Here is a 19,566-nt window from a genome sequence, read left to right as displayed (position 1 = left end):
TTCCTCGGAGATCCCATCATTAATCGTTCTCGCTTGATCGATGCTAACCGAGTTGTATCGAGTTACGATATATTGAACCGATACCGTAATATATCGCACGATGTTCGACTTAACACTCACTAACTTGACGCCGGAAGTCAAGTTTAAAGCCTCAAATAACACACTATTTTAGTGTCCTTTTTTTTATTGCTTAGATGGGTGGACGAGCTCACAGCCCACCTGGTATTAAGTGGTTACTGGATCCCATAGACTTCCACGACGTAAATGCGCTACCCACCTTGAAATATAAGTTCTAAGGTCTCAAGTATAGTTACAACGGCTGCCCTGCCCTTCAAACCGAAACACATTACTGCTTCACGGCAGAAATAGGCAAGGTGGTGGTACCCACCCGCGCGGACTCACAAGAGGTCCTACCACCAGGCAATTCTAATTTAACATTAATTCAATTAAATGAATTAACAACACTGTCAACTAATATTTTATTTAAATAAAAATCATAGCACAAGCTGTACTCGTGAGGACAATCGACTAAAACTGAGATATTTGTGCAAAGCTAATAATCAAGATTTGACTACAAGCTATTAACTACTCTTGTTCGCCATAAACGGTGTTCATCAATGAGAAATACGACCAAGTTGTGCTGATCACCTGTAGACAAAGTTAAATTTAAAGCTTTTCTGTTGACACTCGCAGTAGTCCGGCGCTAATGGTATAAACGTTGCACCGCTTTTATTTTATTGCTTTTTACTGGCAGACAAGCATATAGCCCACTTGGTGGTGAGTGGTTACCGTCGCCCATGGACCTCAGCAATGCCAGGGGCAGAGCCAAGCCGCTGCCTACCACTTAGTACTCTCCACAAGCCTCGTTTCAAGAAGGACATGTCATAGTGCTTGGGAAACACCGTGGAGGGGAACTCATTCCATCGCCAGGTGGTACGTGGCAAAAAAGACTTCTGGAAACGCACTGTGAATGACCTTAGTGGCTCCAGGTAGTATGCATGAACTCTACTACGGTGGCGGGCGATGCGATGGTAAAAACGAGATGATTGTATCATCTCAAACAATTCCTCAGAGCACTCCCCATGGAACATACCACCGAATTGGTGAGCTCTGTGTGCTGAGTGCGAGTTTTTTAAAGTAAAAGTTAACTCAAATTTGTATGCAGTTGGAACAGCACCCCTAGCGACAAACGTAGGCAAACATTCCAACCCCATACAGGTTCCAATTAACTTTTACGTTATCGATAACGTTAAAAAACTCGCACTAAACACACTGGTTGGTTTATCAAAACGAATAAGTGTGATTGACGACCTGCATGTTCTATTATAACAATATATACGTCACTAAGGACTAGATCTTCGAAACTATCATTCTGATAAACTTTAAATTTGCCATGGATTGTAATATGCGGGGACGATTCTGCCACGATTCCACAGATATCCTTTTATTTACTTATAAAAAGCCCACTGAGTTTCTCGCCGGATCTTCTCAGTGGGTCGCGTTTCCGATCCGGCGGTAGATTCTGCGAAGCACGGCTCTTGCTAGGGTTCGTGTTAGCAACGTCATCAGGTTTGAGCCCCGTGAGCTCACCTACTAGTTAAGGCGACGCTGATATAGCCTCTCAAGGCTATCAGCTAATGTAGGATAAAAAAAGGAAAAAAAAACTTATAAACACATTATGGTGTCTATGAGCTCTAGTAGACATTCAGCATCAGAGCATTCTGAAAGAAAACAAAAAATATCAAAATCAGAATTTAAAAATATATAAGGTACATTAGGTGCGTAAAATATTTTAAATTTCCAGTCTGGTGCCTCCAAATATATTATTCTCACCTTCGTGAACATAGTGAGAGTGACTGGTGCATATTTGAACGACGTAAGACAGCACGCGCGCTGCGACCTGTGAAATACGAATGGACATTCTGATGAATTCAAAACCTCTGTCGAATTTGAATCTAGAATCAACACACAGACATAGTTAGTTGTCGCAAAAAAAACTGTTACGCCGGTAAGAGTAACGCCACCTAACGTCGAATAGTCGAACGAATATCGAAGGATCTAGTAGCACTTAGAACGCTCGAAAAGTACAACGCCATCTATTGTCAGATAGCGGAAACATAATACTCGAAATGTGTGGAAAACTCTCGATAATTCTAGGGATGTGGTATCGGCTATAAAAGCGTTGCAGAGATGGCACAAAATCAGTCAGTAATTGGAACTATTCGAAGCGAAACAGCGAACGGATCACCTGAAGCGAAGCGGAAGAAGCGAATTGAGAATATTAAAGTGTTTGTAAAGTGTTTGTTGAGTGTTCTAAGTGCTAATACAGTGGTGACTTGTAATTCGGTAGAATTTTTATATATCCCGAACCCCAGCGCGTAACAAAACAATGAAAGCACTGTTTTTTTTTGTATAAAAAACTAGCTTTTCATTTGCGCACATGAGCTACACTTAAGATCACGTGGGCGTATATCCATGCCAAGCACTAGGATGAAAGGTTACCTTTATTCTTTCCAAGCGTTCAAAGTATTTTCATTTCATTTCAAGTTCCTTTGTGAATTTCGTTACAATCGCTTCAGTGGTTTGGACGTGAAAACATAACTAGCAGAATTACTTTCGTATTTACAATAATATTGTTTGATATGACAGTCAATTTACATGATACACAGGCGGATATATTATTATATAGATTTCTACTTGTATTGTAGTATAAATATTTAAAAACCGGGCCACAAGTTTAACAATAATATTCGTCACTCAAATGATTCCCTCAACTCTGGTCTCGGCAGCCACGCGCTAACTATTGCGCCATCCGGTCAATCAATTAAATTGATTTTACATTAGACAAGCTCTAATACCTTCTGATTATCAACAACATGGTTTTCTGGTAATGAGTTCCGCCCTCAAACCACAGATTTTGGTAAGCCGTATCTCCGATTCTTGCACTCTGGAAAATAAATGGAAAATAATCCTACATACGTTATTTTCACATTACCGAACCCTCACACATGAACATATTGAGACATTAGCTCGAAGTTGCTGTTGTATTGTATAACCTGTCCAACTCATGACTGCTTTGAGCCGAGTGGTGCCACCCACCCGTGCGAGCTTAGAATACATCCCTCCACTTGTTTCTGGTAAACATAACAGAACTCAAGATATTTGACAGGTGCCTGGATCTCCACCGAACGGGGGACTCTCAAGATGGGTGGCGGCATTTACATTGTTGATTGAGTCCGGTTCGCTTAGCGCCAGAGGGCTAGTAAGTGAGCTATGAGTTATTCCACTCATCTAAACAAAAAAAGTATTCTCTTTGACGTTACCCATAAACACCTCTAAGTAAATGCCACGAAGCATAGGTATGTTTTTTCGTTTCTGTTAACTTGCAGATCAGTCCATGACCCACAGGGCACCATATCGCACAGGACGCATAGCTTCTCGGCAAAAAAACACTAGAACATGCCTTAAAACTCCTGCATCTTTCATTACCGAAATAAACGCGTATTAAGTACGAGGTAGTCCCACAAAATTTGGTATTTGCAACAAAATCTGAATCTCTATACTGTCGCATCACTGGATACGAGAACACTCAGCATCTCAGTCATTAGACCGTGCCACTACGGCACTTCAAATGTAATGTAAACTCGTAAACATTTCATAGGTGAATTTATGGATGCCAAAACCTATCTGCATTAGTTGCAGACCAACAGATTGGTTCACCCACAAGCGCTTGAATCTGATCAGCTCAACATGTCAGAATACCTCATCGTTTATCATCTTGTTTGTCTGCCTAGATACGCTCACTCAATTACAAGCAGCTTTTTTAGCTCACTTTTTTTTATTATTGCTTAGATAGGTGGACGAGCTCACAGCCCACCTCCACCTGGTGTTAAGTGGTTACTGGAGCCCATAGACATCTACAACGTAAATGCGCCACCTTGAGATATAAGTTCTAAGATCTCAGTATAGTTACAACGGCTGCCCCACCCTTCAGACCGAAAGCATTACTGTTTCACGGCAGAAATAGGCAGGGCGGTGGTACCTACCCGCGCGGACTCACAAGAGGTCCTACCACCAGTAAAAACTTGCCTGCTAAGTTAGAGGCCCATAGACATCGCGAGGTGATTGCTAGCTGTAGACGTGAATTCAAAGCAGTTGTCATGGAGCAGCTGTCCCACTATTCAAACAAAAAAACATGATTGCTTCGAGGTAGGATGGTGATGTGCCTACTCCAATCGGAAATGTTATTGCGTTACATGAAATAGTTGATGCAGAGATAATAATCATAAATATTGGTGCTACTCCACAATGTGACTTCAAAGCAACGATAAACATAAAACAACAAGTCAAAGCTCAACTTTTACAAGAGAAAAAATGGTCATCAAAAGCTCGATGTTTTCCTAGAAATTTCATAGCGCTCTTTGATTTTACTGCCAATACGTGAAAGTTCGGGTTCGACGCTCAGCTTTTTGTTTAAGATCGATACATTTTCCAAATGACATGTCATAGAAAAGACTCAACTTTTAGTCTTTTTTATTACTCTAGATGGATAAATGACCCACTCGATGATCCCACTGATGGATCTCGACCCACTTGATATTAAGCGGAAGCCTACCTACAAACGTGCCACCCTCGCTATGGGATATGAGATCAAAACCCCAACATCATGGAATGGCATTGATGCTCCATCACGATACGGGGGCTACTGGTGCAATATAATAATAATACAGGGTGGCCCATAAGTCCTTTGAAAAGTAAAATTTGAATAAAACGAACAGGGCGCGCGTGAGCGGTGCAGGGGAAGCGGGGGGAGTAACTTCGGTTTCTGGGAATTTAGTCGCGATGGAGCGTTTTACCGGAGCGGACCGTGCGTTTTGTGTGCGCGAGTTTTATAAAAACGACAATTCGGCAACCGTTGCGCGGCGTAAATTTTGAGAACACAAAGGTTTACACAACTTTGACGACACTCCAACTCTTCAAACGATTAAGAACTGGGTTGCTAAGTTCGAGGAGACCGGTTCGACGTTAGATAAACCGCGGTTGGGTCGCCCAAGGACGTCACGTACGGAACAAAACATAGACACAGTGACACAGTCTATTCGCGAAAATCCGACACAGTCAACTCGTAAGCGCGCCAGAGCATTAAACGTATCCAGGACATCGTTACAACGGATTTTGAAGAAAGATTTACATATGCACCCTTACAAAATTCAGTTGGTTCAAGAATTAAAGGAAACTGACGGTATTCAAAGACAAAATTATGCGAATGAAATGTTGAATCGGTTTACTTCCTTCAATAACATAATGTTCTCTGACGAGGCTCATTTCCATCTTAACGGGCATGTTAGTAAACAAAATTGCCGCTATTGGAGCCCCATCAATCCAAAACTTAAGCATCAGAAGCCCTTACATAGTCCGAAAGTGACTGTTTGGGCCGCTATGTCAGCCCATGGTATCCTAGGGCCTTACTTCTTTGAGGATGGCAGAGGGCGCGCAGTTACTGTTACGTCGGAGCGATATGTGGCTATGATCGAAGAGTTTTTCATACCAGAATTGCAAAACTTTTCAGGCTTTAATGCCAGGACGTGGTTTCAACAGGATGGGGCCACTTCTCACACCTCTAACACTGCTATGCCCGTTATCCGTCAACTTTTTCCTGGCAAAGTTATCTCTAAGAGAGGAGACATTTCTTGGCCTCCACGTAGTCCAGATCTGACCCCGATGGATTTTTTTTTGTGGGGCTACCTTAAGGCTAAAGTATACGACACAAACCCGCGGTCAATTGAGGCCCTAAAAGAAAACATCCGCAGAGAAATGACAAGCATTTCAGCAGTGACGTGCCGCGCACACACTTTTAGATAGATAGACAATTTTAGACGTCGTTTGCAAGAGTGCCGTGATCGCAACGGATTACATTTAGGAGATGTTATTTTCAAAAAATAATTCCCGTTTTTTAAGCTTTTTATGTAAATAAAAATTTAATTCATAATGTAATTAGTTTTATTTTAATAATTTTTTTTTCATATCAAAGGACTTATGGGCCACCCTGTATATAGTATAATATACACGGTAAAATTTGCAAGGCGATTTTGTACCGAGAACACAGTGAAATATTTTTTTAATGAAAGGAATAAGCGCACTCGATGCTTTTATTTAAAAACGTACCGCTCCAGTCAGCAATTCGCCGAAATAACAAAGATAAAAAACGAACTGCAAAGATGAGAACACGGCTACGTAATTGTTCAACATGTACGTGGGGCCTCGGGAGAACTGCAACACAACACACAATAATAACACACGTATTGTAACTACAATAAATAGGTCGTTGATAATAATTTATTTTAAGACAAATAATTGATCGGTTTGAACGATTTACTGTCCAGATGGAATCATTGGTTGAGTCGAAATAGTATTGATTTATTACTTCCATCGATCAAGATCCAAGATCTCGCGGACGATCTCCAACACGATGGACCGACCTCATAAAATCTGTGACTCAGTCCAACATAAACGATTGCTCTCACTCTGCGAAACATCGTCCCACATGGCGTCGCATCGCGAGAGCATCGGTATCGCAGGATCCGCCAGATGCATGACCACGACCACTCTGTCTAGAATGTACGAATAGGAAGAATTACTTCCATAAACACATATATGTTGTACATGCAATAGGCAGCGGCTTGGCCCTGCCCCTGACGTTGCCAATGTCCATGAGCGAAGCAACCTCACATTGGATAGACAGTATGGTCGTCCGTATACAAGGACAATAAAAAACCTTACCAAATTACCACCAAACCTGTTAATTACCACTTAACCTTTTCAATAGTCCGTATTTCTTGAAGCAGTAATCCAATGCGAAGTAGTCTTATGGGTCAGATGTCCGATATGCCCCAATCGAGCGATGCGAGTTGCTAAGCGGGTGTTCAAATTTAGCAAACAGATACCATTATTCAATCTAAATATCTTCTTAATAGGAATGGCTGTCATGATGAAGTAACGTCGTTATAAAATTCTAATAGTGGGACGTATGGTGGGATCCCATAGGTGGTGGTGTGGCATCCCGCTGCCGTCAAAGAAGACCTTCTTTAAAGGAAGTTTGTAAGAAGTTCTAAGTGGAATACAGCGGCAGGGGCATATCTCGGGCTTTGTCGATGTGCACAAGCATTATCTAAGATAAAACGTAATTTAAAAACATCTAGACTACACGAGGTTGGTCAGTCTGTTTCATTGTAAATTCAACTGTCTATAATGTTCGTGTGGTTTTATTTCACTTATGCAGGTCGCCATACCTGTCCGGCGTATCTGAAGAAGCACGTTGTTATACCCACAAACAGCAGATTTACGAATATAATTCGATTGAACACACTATCCAACAATCGTGATAATCTGAAACATCAACAATAGGTGAGCGTACTCTGAAAAGAAAAAAATATATTTGACTATGCACCTGTATGACTGAAATGGGTATATGTTCATGTTACGTCGGTAAGAGTAACGCCATCTGTCATCAAATATCAGAAACGAATATTAAAAGAACTAGTAATATCGAGAACTTTCGAGAAGTGTAACACCATCTATTATCAAATAGCGGAAACACATATCGAAACGACTCGTCCTATCGGGAATGTTCTCGATAATTGTAGACTTGTCATGTCAACTATAAAAGCGTTGCAGAGATGACATGAAGGCAGTTAGGAATCGGTTCGAAGGGAAACAGCGAACGGATCACCTGAAGCGAAGTGGTAGAAGTGAATTGCGAAATGTAAAGTTTTCCATAAGTGTTTTAAGTGTTAAATAAATTTTAATTTGTACTTCGGTGAAAGTTTTATTTATTACGAGCCCCAGCGCGTAATATTCCTAATGATTTATTCATAGTAAAAACAATATTCATTTTCATAAAAGTGATCATTTAACCTTGTTCATGATTCGTTAATACGTAATCTAAAGCAAAGACTGCCGCTGTCACCGCGTCATGACTTAGTTTGGATCCTTATTGCATATTAAATTGCTTGATATTAAACAGCTTGGATATTAAAATTCATACCAATAAAAACTTGTGAATATACATATTACTTGTTAATTTTCGGAGCAGGCTTGTTTGACGCAATAAACGTACATACATATGTATGTAGAGATAAAGGATAAGTATTAACCACGGAAATAAACATTTATGGGTACATTTAGCTAATGGGCTTTAACACGAGTTTTTTTAATTTAAAAAAAAAACGTCAAATTATGAAAAGTCGTATTTGTAACCTTTTTGGTTTGCCCTTGTAGGCAGACAAGCATACAATCCACCTGTTGGTGAGTGGTTACTGTGGCTCATGGACGTCAATAATGCCAGGAGCACAGCCAAAAAAAAAATCCTTATGCACATAAAAATGTATGTAACTAGTCTGGCCATAAATACTGTTACATAAAAAAATCCATAAAAGTTACATAAAAAGTTCATGCTAATACATTGCGCGATATTCAAAAAACGTCCATAAACTTTAATTTTTTAAATTACTTTTTGGTTTAAAAGACCACCAGCTCCTAACTATTCCTATCTCGCCTGTCTTCGTATTCGCCTGTTCCGAGGATGATTCTAATACATTCGGTATATCTGTTGTAAAAAAAAATCTAATCTATATATGTCGGCGCAAATATGACTATTTACCTACTGATCATCAACTAATTACTCTGTGATAAGAAATTGATGTTAAACAGTTCCTTTTATTGTAATTTCAATACTTTAAAACGTGTTTGAAAAACGTGTAAACCCGCTCACGTGTTTGAAAAACGTGTAAACACGCTCACGTGTTTAAAACGTGTCAACACGCTCACGGGTACGAAGCCCCATAAATACGGCCGTGCTGTCTAGCACTGATGGCACGTCATCTCGGATCCTCCCGATCCACTAACGGTGCTTTTAGGTACTTCAAGCACCGGTCACCGTTCTCGTCGAACCCGTCGCTTGCGACGAAGGGCTCGACGAGTAAATTAACTCTCAGACACAGCCCACTGAGTTTCTCGCCGGATCTTCTCAGTGGGTCGCGTTTCCGATCCGGTGGTAGATTCTGCGAAGCACGACTCTTGCTAGGGTTCGTGTTAGCAACGTCATCAGGTTTGAGCCCCGTGAGCTCACCTACAAAAGTTAGGGTTACGCTGATATAGCCTCTCAAGGCTCTCAGCTTAGGTAGGAAAAAAAAAAAAAAAAAAAAAAGCACTGATGGATTCATGTCCGAGCCCTAGTACTGTACGGATATCTCTGTAACGTTGTTATGCTTCTCGTGCAATATACGAAGTTCTCGTGAAGTTCTCGTGAAGTTTTGTTTCGGAAACCCAAACATGAGTCATTCGTCAACCAATTAATAACCGTGACGTCAGCAATGGTGACGTCACACTTTTTACAAACATTACGTACGTCCCTACTCCGTCATATATAAGTATATAAAATGAATTGCTGTTCGTTAGTCTCGCTAAAACTCGAGAACGGCTGGACCGATTTTGCTAATTTTGGTCTTCAATTATTCGTGGAAGTCCAGAGAATGTTTAAAAGGTGAATAAATATGAAAATGCTCGGAATTATATAAAAACAAATAATTTAGTTTTTCCCTTGATGTGTCCTCCGTTGGACGGATTCGTTTTGTTTGTTTTAAGTTTATTTTATACAAAAGCTTAGGTCTTTTATTTATCGATTGAGGCACCACGAAGTCTGCCGGGTCAGCGAGTATGATAATAAAAATTCTTACTCAATCAACTGTTGATGTCTCATGACGAACTGTTTAATCGCCAATTCATCAGAATTAATGGCTGTTCCTCGTCTCTTGTTCGCTACCGGGTTTAGTTGAAGCAAATCTTCACGTAACAAAGTAAACTGCATGCCGAGGTTAGCGCAGAGGGTTATCATTATCAGTTCAGCACCAACGTAGACAAACACGCACAGGCATTCTAAGAACATACCAATAAGATCAGATTTTTAAGCTATTGCATAGCTTTTATTGCGGGCTTTGAGCACGGCGACCGAATAAAGAAATACCTTAACGAAAATAAAACCTAACACCCTCACTCTGCCTACCATGTAGATCGCCCTCTACACATTCACACGTTGCGCTTCTGTAGTGTTTGTGAATAAGCGCGCGGCGTGACGTCACACGCATGTGCATCATCAAAAGTCTGCCCGTCTCTCTCTCGCACGGTCTAGCTTATGAGTGTGAAGGGGACATTTAATGATTCGCTTTTGTTAATGTTTATAAATATAGCGAGGTCTTATTTTATTATTGTTTTATTATTAAATTATTATTGTCTAATTATAATTGCATAAGTTGATAAAAAATGCTATGCAATACCGCGGCAGTCCCCGCGGCAGTCCCTGAGTGCCACACTTTTTTTTGTTGAAGAATACTTAATTGAAGGGCAGACGATCTTGAAGTCCGTCTACTAAAGAAATCGCTATGGAAGCTTTTAGATACCAGATCTTACCACCTTGGAATATGGGATTGAAGTCCCAGTTGTATTAGTACAAGAAAAGTCCTAACTTTTATACTTGAGCGCCAACTGCTTCGTGATAGAAATAGGCAGGATGCTCTTTCTTACTTAATCGTGGAGATGAGGAAGGGCCTCTTGGTTGTCAAACATCTTCGCTCCTTCTCCAGCTTTTTACCCGAAGATGCAAAATGCTGCACTATTACTGCCACATCTACTTGCACTTAATGGTAAAATGAGGTCACAGTACTAAATGATTTCCAGAAACCGTAGATACTACAGTATTACAATTTGAATTCCACCAACCACCCCACGACTTCAGACCAAAGATTCAACTGTATTTCAGTAGTTGGGCTGTTCTGTTCTTAAAACCTAAGTGCATGTTTGCATCGTGGCTCTCGATATGCACTACTACCCCTGTAGTATACCCCCATCAAATTTCCTTTTTTGCCAATGTTGAATAGGTGTAACATAACAACTCTTCATCATAGGTCCACTACTAATTTCTACTCTGATTTTTTAATCAAAAGCCAACTGTGACCCCTTTGATCGTGATCCCCTTGGGATTGACGCACACCTGGTTCCGTATGACCTCTAAGACAAATGACACTAGGATATAAATTAAAACCTTACGATCTCTACTTAAAGGGTTCAAAGATAGAAGAAAACTGCAAATAAATCTTACCACTATAAAATAAAAATGCGTAAACAAAAATATACACCGCCCAATCATTAGATGGAGCTAACGGATAGCTACAAGTGATTGGCAGTAGCAACTCGCAGTCTTCCTTCATGACAAACCTTCGAACTAGGGTCTCCAGCAGAGGAGAGGTCATGTACTGAAGAGTTCCCACCATGCTAATCCAAAATATTACTGAAAATAATAAAAATATTTAGGCTAAATTCCGTTTGAGGCCTGTTCTTATGTATGGTAGCGAAACATGGGCGGCAACCAAAAGGAACGTGCATTCCAGCATACCGTTCAAGTTGCTGAAATGAAGATGCTGAGATGGATGTGCGGCGTGACTAGGCTCGATAAAATCCGCAACGAGTACGTGCGTGGAAGCCTCGGTGTATGGGACATCGCCAACAAGATGCAGGAGAGTAGGCTGAGGTGGTATGGTCACGTAAAAACGAAGGCACCTGACTACGTCGGAAATTTAGCACTACTGCTCGACTTCCCCGGTCGGGGACCTAGAGGTAGACCCAAGACAAGGTGGAAGGATGTAGTGCTGAAGGACAAAAAGGAATGCAATGTTGCTGACGAGGATGTCGAAGACAGAGCAAAGTGGAGGAAGAAAGTGAGGAAAGCTGACCCCACCACCAAGTCGGATAAATAGCTGGAAAGAGAGAGAGTATTTGAGGCAGTGTTACGTAAGACTTTCAGGACAACTAGTGAGTAGTGAGTGCCATTATGTGGCATTATTTGGTTTTTAAAGTTTTTTAATCAATTGCTAACTGTTACAAGAGCCCAAAATAAGCCTTTTTATAAGAGATTGATTTCAATAATCTATCATATTATCTCAACAGCGGACATTTTGTATCTCGTATACTATTTAGGACCAAATAAAATGTTCCTTGTCTCAATACGTTCAATAGAATACGCATCACAATAAACAGCATTAACTTTTTAAAATTTGTTCCTATAGAATTTCCTCGAGTACAGAACAGTAAAAATTTAACAAACTTTAGCTATTAAAAATATCTCGACCGACCGGAATTACAAAAGTTTACTTTCTTCAATATCGCAGCCCTGTCGTTGCTCTGTGTCACTGTCAGATTCGTTCTCGTCCACAAGTTCCCAAGTTCCCGCATTATGTGTGACACTTGTGAACTGTTCGGCACCAAAACGAACGCTTTCAGAATCGCTGTAAAGTAAAAAAATCACGGGATTTTGTAATCTCTACTGATATACCATCTTAGTGGTTACAGTTCTAAAAGCGGCCATTTCAATATGGTGGTTCGAATTATTTTCAACGGTACAAGGGTATATTATTACCGGTCTGAGACCTTTTTTTCAGACCGGGGCCAAACTCCTACGAGGTCTTCACGTCTAGTTGGCGCGCGGGGTGTCTGGGACTTGACGATCTGCAAATGTAGGGAGCAGACCGCTGGCCCAAGGATACCCGTCTTAGACTAAAGTAACTACAATAGAACTAAGAGTACTTACCTTGAGTCGCAACCAAAACGGGGGGCATAAGGTATGCAATTACAAATATCTCCTCCTCGTACAACAACTTGCATATATGCAGAATTGCTGTAACATACATCAAAACAACGCAAGGTGTTGTGATAATCAATCGCCAATATCGTTTGATGAATGTTTGATCCTCGGCGAAAAACTTTATGTTACTCCACGAGAAGAAGTCCAAACTGGCCTTGAAGGATCTCGCAAAATCAACAGGATAATCTTTTAAGGCTTCCATTGCTTGAGATGAAAATACCCGATGTACCTAAAATCTTTAAGCGTTAATTGTTACTACAGTCTACAAGTAACACTACCCGTGGAAATTAAGGACTAATTTGAAAGATAATGTTGACCGTTATCATGAGCCGGCAGATGACTATATAAGACAATGCCGGCTAAATACAGTCACAATCTTCAATGTCCATAGATAACTGTGTCTCTAAGCAGTAACGATTGAACCCAACGAGGGCCGTTAGTTTGTCTTGTTATATTAGAAGTCGAATTCAAGTTGGCAGGTGACAGACAGGTCACTTATTTATACAAAAAATATCTCAGTCCCGAAACTTCCAAAATCATTCCATTTTCTTTTCACAGCAATTTTTACACTTTATGGTTGAGGTTTTTAATAAAAACTCATATTTCAATTAGAGCTTCTTCTTAATACATGATATTTCTTATACAAGTACTATTCCACTCGCAATATGCCTTTACAAATTCTATTAAACGATTGCCAAAGCGACGATGCCAACAGTGCTTTATACTTGAAGCTCATACATACAAGTTCAGACTACGAGAACAAAATGCTATCAGGATATTGAAAAGAGTGTTTTCCGATATTCTTTTATAAGGCGATACGGGAAGATGAGCTTACTATCCTCCTGGTGTTAAGCGGTTATCGAAGCTCTTAGAAAACCGGTGGTACCGCTTATTAGTTTCAATTAAATTGATGTACTTAATTTTTAGTCGTGCTAGTGAGCTTAGTACACATTGGTATGCTGTCACCCCTAGTTTCTGGGAGTATTATTCTGGACATGTGGTCAACCCAAACGAAGCTGTACGAAAAATCCAGGTGATTTGATCTCAAAGCATGCATTTCGGTTTCGAGAGGCGTATTGCGTAGTCCTACTGTCGCTTCATTCGAAGAACTGTTGTAGTTGGTATCCGATTTTGCTTTTAGCGTTACAGTTAGCGTGGTATGGACATGTGATGCGTAGAGAGGAGATACATGTGACTAGGAGATTTATGGAAATGGTAGTGCAAGGTAGATGGGGAAGAGGTCGACTGAAGAAGACATGGATGGAGTGTGTGAATGACGATATGAAAGAGAGAGGAGTGAGTGTTAAAATGATGGCTGATAGAGAATGAAATAGAAAAATTCGCTGTGCCAACCCCACCTAGTGGGATAAGGTGGAGACAAAGAGACCCGATTTCGCTTTAAGCCAACCCTAAGTTGTCTGTCAAGGCAACAGGATCTACATCTTCATGTCCGAGATGAACGAATTAAAAATGAGTGTTTTTCATCACGACCACCGCACGTGAAAGCGTGAAACAATACAAGCAATTCATATCCCTGTAGTCTGAATCAAAAAAAGAAAACCAGTAGTTTATATAATTGCACCGAGGTGGCTATGTTTTGTTTGATTCACGCATTGATGATATACCATTATAGTACTGTGCGGTTTACGGAGGCATACATTTTGATGTATTGATTTATTTAATGTTAACTTTAGTGACTAAATTTTAATGAATAAAGTAAATGGAACAAGATTTCCTTTCACTTAAATATTGTCACCTGTATACGGACATAAAAAAAACAGGAATACGACGAATTCTAAGTACATTTCAAAAAGATACTGATTCCGACCCAGAATCACACTCAGCCTCCCTGGGCCGCAGTAGTCCGGGTTACTAACCACTAGACCCACGAGTAGTAGTAGTTGTAGTAGATCTTCTCAATGACAAGACTATTTTTATTTTTATCATGTTTTTATTGAAGTGCTTTTTAACGATGCGTACCTATTTGTCGCAGCATACAATTCTTGTTCATGTTAATTTAAACTTTTTAATTATGCGGTTTTGCCCTAAAATTTAACTAGCATACCTTTTCCAGTGGGTCTCGTAAAAGGTGACTAAAGAATTCATCTGAAAATGTACTGCAGCGACCTTTGAGCACTGTAACAGCGTAATGAGACAAAAAACTGGCATTTGTTGGTGATGAGTCCTATAACGAGTCCACACAGGAACCCAACCATATACCATCCTGCTACTACTGTCACGAAGCAGTTATAGAATTCAATTGCACTGTGGGAGAGCCGTTACACAATGCAATTGAAACTTTAAGCTCATGTCTCAAAGCCAGTGGCGGTGTTCAAGATCTGATGTCTACATAGGCCCAATAATGAAATGAAATCATCATTAGCTGTCGACTACATTACTACCTAAATTATGTCTTACTGCTTGCTTTTAGTGGTAACCAAACAAAAACCCCAAAAGACTTCAAGTTCGAAACAATGTTATGAGACAATAATCCTTTGCTAAACAACATCCCGGCTAACGGAAAACGAGAGGAAATTCCCGAAGTTTCTTCTATTCAATAAGTTTTCGGGACTTTATTGACAATTTCTCATCAAAAACAAATGAATAGAGCTCTCGGGAAATGGCAAAAACAATACAAGGATCCCGCTTCTGAAACTTAGGAAAATTGCAGTCACAGTTGATTGTCGAACTCATTATTTTGGGAATGGAGGAGATACGCACTACCCTGTATCACCAAAATCCATGGGCATCATAACGTGACACCAGCCCAGAGTTACCCATAAGAGATGACAAATTACTGCTGGCAGGGCGTCTTCTCAGCCCGCACCGGTAGGTAGCATCGCCTTGCCTATTTCTGCCGTGAAGCAGTAATGCACTCTGATTTGAAGGTTCGCGCTATTGTACTATACTATCTGAGACTTAGAACTCATGTCTGTAGTTGGGTGGCGGAATTAACTTTAATGATGACTAAGGGCTCTGGTAATTACCTAACCCCGGCCTAACAAAAAAAAACAATTATTTGTATTGTAAAATCGATGTCTCACAACTGTGATGGATACACACACGATGATGGTGCCTGCCCTTCCTCTAACATAACCGCCGATTATTGTACTTCCCCGTGGCATTCACTATGTAAGTCGTCGTGGCCTAAAGGATAAGACGTCCGGTGCATTCGTATCTAGCAAGACAAAGGTGTGCGAATCCCGCAGGCGGGTACCAAACAAACCCGCAAAATTTTCATTTACGTAATTACTGGTGGTCGGACCTCTTGTGAGTCCGCACGGGCGGGTACCATTACCCTGCCTATTTCTGCCGTGAAGCGGTAATGCGTTTCGGTTTGAAGGGTGGGGCAGTCGTGGTAATTATACTGAGACTTTAGAACTCATATCTCAAGGTGGGTGGCGGCATTTACGTTTTAGACGTCTATGGACTCCGGTAACCACTTAACACCAACTGGGCCGTGAGCTCGTCCATCCATCTACGCAATAAAAAAAATATAACTTCTGTGGTTGTGAGCTCGAGTGTGACGCCTAAGGCAAATATTAAAGTGTTACTACTGTTTGCATTTGCTCTATGTACATTTCTCTAAGCCCCTACCCCCCCCCGCCTCGGCCCAGTTTTATGGTAATCAGTTCAGTCGAATAACTCTCGAATATTCACAGTCTATTTATATAAAACATTAATAAGTTTAACGTTGCGAAATTTGAATATAATTATGTGAGCATTTCTGATTTACAACATCACTCACTTAACTTCTCGAAACCATATTTATGTATGTGTCGTGTGCTAATGTTTGCTTTGAAGGATTCAATTGGACCGCGTGTGGTTCTGACGGGTTATATATTGGGATGAATGAAGTGGGGCGAATTAAGGTAGGCATTATGTGTTCTTATAAGTTTTTTTTTAATTGCTTATGTGGGCGAACTCACGGCCCACCTGATGTTAAGTGGTTACTGGAGCCCATAGACATCTACAACGTAAATGCCGCCACCTACCTTGAGATATGAGTTACCGACGTACATGCTAGTGGCAAGAGTATACTGAGCCGAGTAAGTCGCTACGGGAACCCATCACGCATCAACTAAATGCCGCCACGCTCCTTAAAACATTAATGAATAATAATAATATAATAAATATTAAATATTATTATCTAGTCTCAAATTAGGATTCCATGTACTATGGAAACTAATGTTTATACATGGGTCGCTGTGGTGCCATCTCCCGTGGGATGTTACGACAGTAATTCATTGTGATGTAAATATAACTACTAACATAGGTCTAAGTCTTATTAACAATTTATATGAGTCATGGTTACTTGCAATAAAAACATTATTATTATTATTATTATTATAAACTGATAGATATATATTATAATATACATACTTACGTACTTAGATAGGTGTAAACAAATACATTTATAGATATTAAGCGCCGACAAAGAACAACACACGCTTGTTCTTCACCCGAATCGTTAACCCGATGTAGGAATCGAACCCACGACCCTTGGATCAGCAGTCAGGGCTCCTAACGAATGCGCTGTCGAGTCAGTCTTTCTTATCTTACGGCTGGTCTACCCTTCAACTTGGAATACATTACTGCTTTGCGGCTGAAATAGGCCGTTTGGACCACCAGTACTTAATAACCTCAGAAGACGCCCTTCCACTGATGAAAAATCTCCAAACCTTTTGTAAAGTGCCATTCGATCCCATTTACTGAGTGGGACAGCCGTTACAGTATCCAATCCAAACTTCAATTTTGTGTCCCAAAATGCGTGAGAGCTTTCATGGATGGGAGCACTTGTGATATCAATGGGTTTCAAGAAATCTCTTAGCACCAGGTGGACTGTGAGCTCTTTTATAAAGGCAATCTATATCTATACTAATATTATAAAGCGGAAAGATTTGTTTGTTTGTTTGTTTCGAATAGGCTCCGAAACTACTGAACCGATTTGAAAAATTCTTTTTCCATTAGAAGCCGACATTGTCCCTGATGAACATAGGCTACTTTTTAAAAAAAAAAATATTTTATTTTTTGGTTTCATGTGTGTTTTAATGTTTCCGAAGCGAAGCGAGGGTGGGTCGCTAGTTACTAATAAAAAGGTTTCTAATTGAAATCAAAGTTCGGTTACGGTACAAAAACTCACTTTAATGACCACTTTTCAAATACACTACCGCATTGTCACCTGTTCATAACCGTTTATCTTTAAAACTCATTAAACATTTTCATCTGGATCGAACACGATAGCGTGCACAAGCAAGTGTGTCAACACTGGCCATTATTAAATTTGTTTTTGCCGGAACAATAACTCCCGTCGCTAATTTAATTAAATTTCTATTTATGTTTTCGTGTTGCGTTTCAAAACCTGCTCACTAAGTTGCTCGTTGTGCAATAATAGCGCCCAGCGATGTTTAGGTTAGAGACAGTCCAAGTGTCATGGTCTGGATTGGGAGTGCGGGTATGACTGTCGGGTATGATCCTCTAATCTTATTGATCGAATTATAGGAATGGTGACTGTTTCGTGTTCTATTCTATTATCAAGTTGTAATACAAAATCAAATAAAATTCAAAGTATTGGAGTGTTGTAGGTGAAATAAAAGAGAACTGTTCAAGTCGACAATTCATGTAATACTGTTATAATTTAGTGTGTGCAGTTACAAATATAAGGTTAGGCGAGCTGCACACCTCCCCCCTTTTTTAAAAAAAAATGATATTATTATATAATTCCTTTTTTATATTTATTACTTAAACTAAATTACACAAAATATTATTAAATTTCATACTTTACTAACAAAAATCCAATAAACAATATTTTAAGTTACAAACTTCTTTGTATTATTTTATGAATTATGTATGCTTTATTATCCTTTAAGATTTTAACATTTGGTGAAACATCTTCTATGACTACGTATGGTCCTAAATAAATCTTATCTAACTTATCTCCTACTTGATTTTTAATTAATACTAAATCTCCTTTCTTATATTTTATTGAATTAATAGTTTTGTCAAAATTTATTTTTCTTAATTTTTTATTAAATAACAAATTGTTTCTTGCTTCAGCTTGTGCTCTTTGAAGTCTGTACTTTAGTTCTAACGGGTAAGAATCAGGGTTATATAAGGGATCAACATATGAATTTTGTTCTATGTTAGACGGTAGATTACAATGTTTACCAAATACTAATTCAAATGGCGTGTATTTTGTCTCAGAGTGAACTGTAGTGTTAAATGAAAAGCATCAGAATGGAAGCCAACTGCTCCAATCTGTTTTATTATTCTTTAAGATTTTAACATTTGGTGAAACATCTTCTATTGTTATCATCGCTTCATCCAAATCAATCTTCTGTGAGGGCTTTTTTTTTTTTTTTTCATTTTTTATAATTTGAAAATCTTCTTTTCTCTTCTCGTTTTACAAACTTCTATTCTTCATACTATTCTTCATAATTATATTTCTTCATATTTTATTCAGCTACTCTCGTATTTTACGTATGTTGCAAAATTTAACTGCTGGCTAAGGGTCGCCATGTATTGGAGTGTTGTAGGTGAAATAAAAGAGAACTGTTCAAGTCGACAATTCATGTAATACTGTTATAATTTAGTGTGTGCAGTTACAAATATAAGGTTAGGCGAGCTGCACACTACAAGATAATTGCCTTGATATTATTACTGGTGGTAGGACCTCTTGTGAGTCCGCGCAGGTTGGTACCACCACCCTGCCTATTTCTGCCGTGAAGCAGTAATGCGTTTCAGTTTGAAGGGTGGGGCAGCCGTTGTAACTATACTTGAGACCTTAGAACTTGTATCTCAAGGTGGGTGGCGCATTTACGTTGTGGATGTCTATGGGCTCCGGTAACCACTTAACACCAGGTGGGCTGTGAGCT

At 39.7% G+C, this 19,566-nt stretch overlaps 1 protein-coding gene across 2 annotated transcripts; it reads right to left on the bottom strand.

Moving 5' to 3' along the window:
• Positions 1-465: 465 nt before the first annotated feature.
• Positions 466-13,368, bottom strand: LOC114242109 (odorant receptor 4). 2 transcript variants are annotated; one of them, XM_028173138.2, is made up of 9 exons: positions 12,638-13,368; positions 12,183-12,335; positions 11,153-11,341; positions 9,735-9,933; positions 7,290-7,386; positions 6,166-6,270; positions 2,859-2,947; positions 1,834-1,900; positions 466-648 (listed from the first exon to the last, which is right to left on the bottom strand). In XM_028173138.2, exons 1-9 carry the CDS (start codon positions 12,891-12,893, stop codon positions 586-588), a joined length of 1,218 nt encoding a protein of 405 aa, XP_028028939.2. In that variant the 5' UTR covers positions 12,894-13,368; the 3' UTR covers positions 466-585. The 2 variants fall into 2 exon arrangements, with proteins under 2 accessions (XP_028028939.2, XP_089590847.1); XM_089734721.1 differs by lacking the exon at positions 12,183-12,335.
• Positions 13,369-19,566: the final 6,198 nt, after the last annotated feature.

Source organism: Bombyx mandarina, chromosome 18 (genome assembly GCF_030267445.1).
Source record: "Bombyx mandarina strain Sakado chromosome 18, ASM3026744v2".
Classification (NCBI taxonomy): Eukaryota; Metazoa; Arthropoda; class Insecta; order Lepidoptera; family Bombycidae; genus Bombyx; species Bombyx mandarina.
Note: the sequence above shows the minus strand (reverse complement) of the source record. Positions and strands in the feature narration are given on the sequence as shown.

Coding starts and splice junctions, on each gene's coding strand:
- LOC114242109 (XM_028173138.2), bottom strand. CDS start 12,893: ATGGAAGCCTTAAAAGATTATCCTGTTGATTTTGCGAGATCCTTCAAG. Junction 9,934..11,152: donor CGCATTTTTATTTTATAGTG/GTAAGATTTATT, acceptor GTATGTTCTTAG/AATGCCTGTGCGTGTTTGTC. Junction 6,271..7,289: donor TCTTCAGATACGCCGGACAG/GTATGGCGACCT, acceptor GTTGTGTTGCAG/TTCTCCCGAGGCCCCACGTA.